The sequence below is a fragment of the Hypanus sabinus genome, chromosome 2, assembly GCF_030144855.1.
Source record: "Hypanus sabinus isolate sHypSab1 chromosome 2, sHypSab1.hap1, whole genome shotgun sequence".
Lineage (NCBI taxonomy): Eukaryota > Metazoa > Chordata > Chondrichthyes > Myliobatiformes > Dasyatidae > Hypanus > Hypanus sabinus.
In genome coordinates, this window is record NC_082707.1 from 86667479 (window position 1) to 86674655 (window position 7177).

At 43.4% G+C, this 7177-nt stretch overlaps 1 protein-coding gene across 1 annotated transcript in view; it reads left to right on the top strand.

The window, feature by feature from the left end:
* The window catches only part of klhl6 (kelch-like family member 6), a 47976-nt gene extending 41370 nt beyond the window's left edge, over window positions 1-6606 (top strand). Inside the window, exon 7 of the mRNA XM_059949752.1 lies at window positions 1430-6606. Coding sequence (XP_059805735.1) covers window positions 1430-1731 — 302 coding nt within the window. The 3' untranslated portion in view covers window positions 1732-6606. The remainder of the gene's footprint in view (window positions 1-1429) is intronic.
* Window positions 6607-7177: the final 571 nt, after the last annotated feature.

A 7177-nucleotide genomic window follows, 5' to 3' on the forward strand; every position in this document is an offset into this window, starting at 1 on the left:
AATGAGGCCATTTGGCCCTTCTTTGTATAGGTGTAAAGGAAAAGTTGGATTGGTTAGGAAGCAGAGAGTAGTGGAGAATTAGTGAATTTTTCAGGCCAGAAGAAGGCGCTTGTTGAAAGGCACACTCATCATTTGGTACACACCAAACTGAGAGGGAACAATTCCAGATTTGCAATTGACACACAACTTAATAAAATAATTCAAGAAGATACATGTGGACTATTAGAATGAGTGACACACATCCAGATAAAACCAGAAAAATGAATGTGGCAATTCATTGCAAACTGCTCTCTGCAGATCCCTTCATTACAAACTGCTCTCTGCAGAACTCTTCATTACTTATAAGTGCTCCACTCTTTGAAATCTAAATTCTAAGACACTAAGAATTCTGTACTTGCTCTATAACTATAGTACTATATTTTGCAATCTCTTATTTCAGCTCCCTTGTACTGAAGTGTCAAAATGATCTTTATGGGTGGCACGCAAAGCTAAGTTTCTCTCTGCACTTTGGTGAATGTGACAATAATAAGCTAATTTTCCAATTTAACTCAAAATAGGGTGAAGAGATTAATTATCCATGTCTAGTTTCTATCTCAGTACACATACAGTACATTTTGAAGGGACTTCTTGAATAGTTCAATCATACCAGTGAAGGATACCACGAGAGCTGGATTCATGAATGTCACTGCTCTGTCATAAAGTGCCAGCCTAGAAGATCTGTCCTAGCGTGTGAAGAGTAGAGCCTAAGGCAGAAGTCACGTAATATCAATTTGTGGCTATTTAATTTAAATGCACCAGATTCTGCAGATGCCTGAAATCTTGAGCAATACACAAAAAATACTGGAGAGACTCAGCAGGTCGGGCAGCAGCTATAGAGGGGAATAAACAGGTTGAGACCTTCATCGGGACTCAGATGAATAATTGTCAATGTTTTGAACTGAGACCCTTCATCAGTCCAACTATTTTCTTTTTCCATAATGTTTCTTCCCAGATGAGCATCTGGCCTGTGCCACTTGGCATTTTTCCAACGACTGCCAGCCAGAGGTGCAGATGTAAATATTGTTTTCTTAGAAGCAGCTTCTTGTGGACGTAGGTGGCAGGTGTGTCATCCCTGAATGAATCCACAGGAAAATAATCAGCCTCATTCCTCACCTAAGTAGCTGATGGAAGTACCTGTCACTTAAATACAATCAGTTTTGGCACTGTTGGTTATTATCTGCTTGTTGTAAATTAGTTTTTGACCAATTGTGAGTGTGGCTGCATGTAGGGAGTATGGGGTGGCAGAGTCAGACTGTAGATAGCATTCTATATGGAATGGAACAAAAGGGGGCCCACCAGGGGAGCATGTTTGGAGGAGGTGGGTCTGAGGGAGGTACTGTGGACACAGCAATGCATCAGTGCATTAATCTCTCTCTCTCTATTTCCTCAGGTGGTGCAATGAAAGCTCTTTACTGCTACAGCCCCAGAGAGGACTCGTGGGCTCTCGTCACGCAGTTTGGCCACGAGCGCGCCAGCTGTGGGATTGCAGCCTGCAGCAACAAGCTCTTCATCACCGGCGGCCGCGACGAGAAGAACGAGGTCATTGCCACCGTGCTCTGCTGGGACACAGAGAAGCAGAAGCTGACGGAGGAGTGTGTCTTGCCCCGCGGAGTCTCCCACCACGGCAGCGTCACCGTGAGGAAGTCCTACACGCACATCCGCCGCATCATCCCGGGGGCGGTCTCCGTATGACACGTAGCTGAAACGTGGGAAGCTTTCTCAGCTGCAGTGTGGCTGCCTGGGAAGACTTTGACTGGAAACTCAGAGACAGTTAGAAAAGTGTGGAGCCTGTCACCTGGATCTTGTGTCTGCGGAAGGCATCAAAGAACTGGCTGCACACCCAATACAAATGGGACAAACACAACATTGACAAAAGAGATGGGAATATGAATCTAATCCAAGAAGATGCCTTGAATTTGTTTTAGTGCACAAAGGAACTGAAAGATACACGTCACATATGGACTACGTCTAATGGAAGAACACTGGGGACACATTGAGAATGAGGGGACATGGAGGGAAATGGCAAGGAATGAGGGAGATTATATAAATTGAAAAGAGGATTAAAAAAGAGAAGCCAGGCCTCAGGTACTATGCTCTCCACTATGTGCTGTCATTGCATTGGGAGACATCAGCTACCTGTTGGCTTGGCCTCAAAGCACAGTGAGTTTACAGCCAGAATGAGGGTCATTCGTCTACTGCTCCTGCCTGGCCCTTTTGGGTCAGAAAACCCTTGGCCTCGGGCAGCCATTTCTCCATCTCTTGCCACTACCTAGAACAGGCTATGAGCTGCAATTCTCATTCTCTCTAGGCTCCTCCTGGGAGAGACAGCAGATGGTTGCACAGATGAAGTCCACCCTCCCTGGCCCACGGGTGCAGCAGTGCTTCCTGCCATTTGTCAGTACGGGTACTGTGGATACTTATGCTGGTGCAGGCAGAATTTCCTGTAGCAGATGCTACTCATTGATAAAAGAGGATCCACTTGGACACAGCACCAGGGAGTCTAGCAGGCAGCTGAGGCCTTGCTGGATTGACATCAGGTTGATTGGAAGATGGGTAAATGCATTTCCCTGCCCTTTTACCCATCTCCTGGTAAGAAGAACCCATTTGCACCAGTTGCGGGAGTAAAGGCCTGAAAACCTTCAATAGATTTGGGCTTCTGTCACTGGAAGAGATCCCTTCTGTTCTGAAACTCTAGTCCGGGGAAGCTTATCTACATACACGTGCAAAGTTTTCCAGATTTTGCATCACTTTAGTAATTGGTCACTGGAGGGTGCAATCATCTTTACTTCAATCAATGTTTATTACAACACCTCTTTTGTCAGTGAATGTGCAAGCAATGCCCTGGGTGTATTAGTTAAACAATAACCTGTGTACTCAGGCTGTGGAATATTCCATTTACTCAAATATTTGGGATCAAAATACAGAGGGCACAAATAATTGCAACAAAATAAATGTTGGGCTGTGATCTCTATCTTGAAGTGTATTTAATGATCTCAGTGTCACAGGTACATTGATCAACTCAATATCCTGTCGTGATTCTCACCAGGATCCTATGAATCAATACAACAATTCTATTATTGAAAATTGAGCTGCCCAGCTCTGCCCAAAGCAAGAAGGAATATGTTTTCTTGAAAAGTCTTTCAACAATGCTTCAAAGCCAAGGTCTGTGCTAATATATAAATATGTCACCAGTTTCCACCAAGAATGGTGAGATAATGATCAGATAATGTGATAAATAGGAGCAGAATAGCAGGATAACTCTTCTGATTCTTCAACGCTCCAAATCATTTACATTAGCTAGGTTAACATCTCATGTGGCATCACCTTTGTTACATCCTCTCCACACTTGGAGTCATGTTTGCACTTACAGGGCGGGACATGAACCTTTCACTTTCATGTTCACAGGTTAAAGTGTACGGAGGACTCTGTACCCATCTGGGTATTCCCAAACTGGAAACCATAGATGAATTGAGAGAGCCACACTCTACTGAAGTCTACGTCAGCAACCTTTGCAAGAAATCAAGTTACGACCTCTCTCAGGGGTGTTACGATACAATACTCGTCCAGATTAGAATACCGGACTACATGTGAGTGGGTTGTGTCAGAGAGCCCTACCAATGAGAGAGGGTGCTTTCAATGAAAGGGTCAGCACCCACTCCGGCAGCCTCTAATGTACCTGAACTCCTGGTCACCGTTGCAGGTGCAAGTTCAGTCCTCTTGAGAGTGAACCCACAGAAAATCAACTGGCCTGGATAATGTCCCAGGCCGTGTCCTTCGATCCCAAACAGATCAGCTGGTGGAGCATTGTCAGATATTTTGAACTCTCCATGTTACGTTCTGAGGTTGCCAACTGCTTTAAGAAGGTTTGTGTCATCTGGGTGCCTAAAGAAAACAAGATATCATACCTTAATGAATACCATCCAGTCATTCTGACATTGACCATTGTGAATGCATTTTGAGAGGCTGGTCATAGTACACATAACCTCCAGCCTCCCAGATAGCCTCAATCCACTGCAATTCACCTACTGTCTATGGCTGACAGCATCTCCCTGGTCCTAGACTCATCTCTGGAGCATCTGAACAGTAGAGGCACCTGTGAAGACTGTTGTTTAGTGACTACACCCAATTCCATGCAAACTTCTCTCCAACTCCTCATCCTGGGACTCAACACCTCCCTTTGCAACTGAATCTGTGACTTCCTGACCAATAAACCACAACCAAGTACAATAGGCAGCAACACGTCTACCACAATTATTCTCATCACTGGCATCCCACAAAGCTACACACTCAGCCCCCGGTCTACTTCAGAGTTCAAAGTAAATTTACAGTACTCTGCAAAAGTCCAAGGCGCATACAAATATAGCTCGGCTTTTGCAAAGTGGAGCAGTTTGTAAATCTGCCAGGAGCAAAGGAAGTTGAGAATGATGAGGGTGGAGTACCATGGGGTGGGGGGTGTGGGACAGGTGGCTCAGAAGGAATGCCAGGCTGGGGTCCGTACGGGGTGCAGACACACCCAGCCCTGAGACACCAGGCAAGGTCACTCGATTCCAAGCAACTGGTCAGTGATCATTACAGAATGTCTCTTGGGTGCTTTCCACTCCCTCCCCCACCCCTTTGCCTTTTCCCAACCATGATTCCCCTCTCCTTGCCCCCTTCCCACTCTCAGTCCACAATAGAGACCCATATCAGAATCAGGCTTATCATCACTCATAAATGTCATGAAATTTGTTTTTATTGGCAGAACAGTACAGTGCAATACATAAAATTACTAAGGTATTCTGCAAAAGTTTTTAGGCACCCTATGTCTAAGACTTTTGCACTGGATTGTATTATCAAAGTACACACAGAAGACGTCACAATGTACAGCCCTAAGATTCATTTTCTTGCGGGCATACTCAGCAAATCCAAAAAAGCATAACAGAATCAATGAAAGACTGCACCCAACAGGTCAGTCAAACAACCAATGTGCAAAAGACAACAAACTGTGCAAATACCAAAGAAAAATAATAACAACAATAATAATAAATAAGCAATAAATATCAAGAACATGAGATTGAAGAGTCCTTGAAAGTGAGTCCATTAATGATGGGAACAGTTCAGTGATGGGAAGAGTGAAGTTAAGTGAAGTTATCTCCACGGATTCAAGAGCCTGATGGTTGAGGGGGAATAACTATTCCTGAACCTGGTGGTGAGTGTCCTGAGGCTCCTGTATCTCCTTTGTGGTGGTAGCAGTGAGAAAAGGGCATGTCCTAGGTGGTGAGAGTCCCTGAGGGTGGATCCTGTTTTCCTGTGACAGTGCTCCATGTGGATGTGCTCAGTGGTGGGGAGGGCTTTACCCCTGATGTGCTGGGCCACATTCACTACTTGTTGTGGGATTTCCCATTCCAAAGCATTGGTGTTTCCATACCAGGCTATGAAGCAGAAGTCAGAATACTCACCACAACACATCTATAGAAGTCTGTCGAAGTTATTAGATGTCATGCCGAATCTTCATAAACTTCTGAGGGAGTAGAGGTGTGCTTTCTTCGTAATGGCGCTTCTGTACGAGACCCAGGGCAGATTCTCTGAAACACCAAGGAATTTAAAGTTGCTGACGCTCTCCGGCTCTGATCCCCCAATGAGGACTGGCTCATGGACCTCTGGTTTTCTCCTCCTGAAGTCAATAATCAGCTCATTGGTCTTGCTGCCATTGAGTGAAAGGTTGTTGTTATGGCCCCACTCAGACAGGTTTTCAGTCTCTGTCCTATATACTGATTCTGCTTTGGAATTGTACAGATATAAGTGGGATGCACCTGGAGTATTGCGTACAGTTTTGGTTATACTGCCAAAGGAAAGGTGTCATTAAACTAGAAAGAGTGCAAAGAAGATTATGATGACTTACCAGGACTTAAGAATTATGCGAAGAGATTGGGTAGGGTAGGAAACTAACAAGTAACTTTATGCATTTGTATAAAATCATGAAGAGCTTAGATAGGGTAAATGCATATAGTCTTTCCCAGGGAAAGGGAATCAAAAACTACGGGGTGTAGGTTTAAGATGAAAGGTGAAAGGTTTAAGAGGGACCCAAAGGAAAACTCCTTTCTTCCCACAAAAGGTTGATGCGTACATGGAATTTACAACCAGAGGAAGTGGTTGAAGCATGTACAATAACAACATTTAAAAAGACAGTTAGACAAGTACATTGTTTCAAGGGATATGGCCAAATGGGACTAGATCAGATTGGCATTTTAGTCAACATGGAAAAGTTGATCCAAGATACTTGATTCCATGTTATAGAATTCTATAATTCTCTGACCTTATCTGCTGATTATGATCTGTTTGTATTCTATGAACTCCAGTATCTACCAGTGAAGATGTGGAGGTACTCCTCCTGTTTGGTGATGGACCATTATTTATTTAGAACCATCAGTGACAATTAATCCTTTACCCACCTCCATCTGAGCTGATAATTGAGAAAGCCCAATTACCCTATTTTGTGCCAGTAGATTTGAACTTGTTAAACTTATTTTAATCCATTTCTTAATATGTATTATTCAAATTAAGATATAACACATTGCAACAAAAATGCGGGGAGCTTGTGTCCTTTTTCATGAACTTGAAATCAAAACTAATTAGAGGAATTTATGTTGATCCCTCTAATTGCATTGGAAGTGGGAAACGCAACACAACGGGTGTATTCAGAGCTGAATATATCAGGGGATATATTTTACATTGTGTTGAAGTATCAGAAAGAGATGTTTAGAATCTCTTGTCTATGTTTTAGGTGATTGCCGGCTAGCATGCTGCCAAGATTACACAGTTGAAAATACAAGGAATAGAATGGCACATGTAGCTGTCTATTTGAAAGTTAATTCTTGTCACAGAGATTTATTTTTTAATATGACTATATTCAGGTATTCAGAGAGACAATGACGTGGACAATTAAATCTGCACCTTTAAACTGTGCAATCCACTCACAGTGTAACAGTGCTTCTTACCCTCACCATGGTTTTATATTGCAACAGACACTAGGGTGCCTATTGTGTTCTTTATTTGTGCAGTTACTAAGGCAGAGACGACGATTGTCTTATCTTTCCATTTCTCCATCAGTCAACAATGGTGATGTTTACTGAACCTGCTCCATTTCCACCAGGAGGCA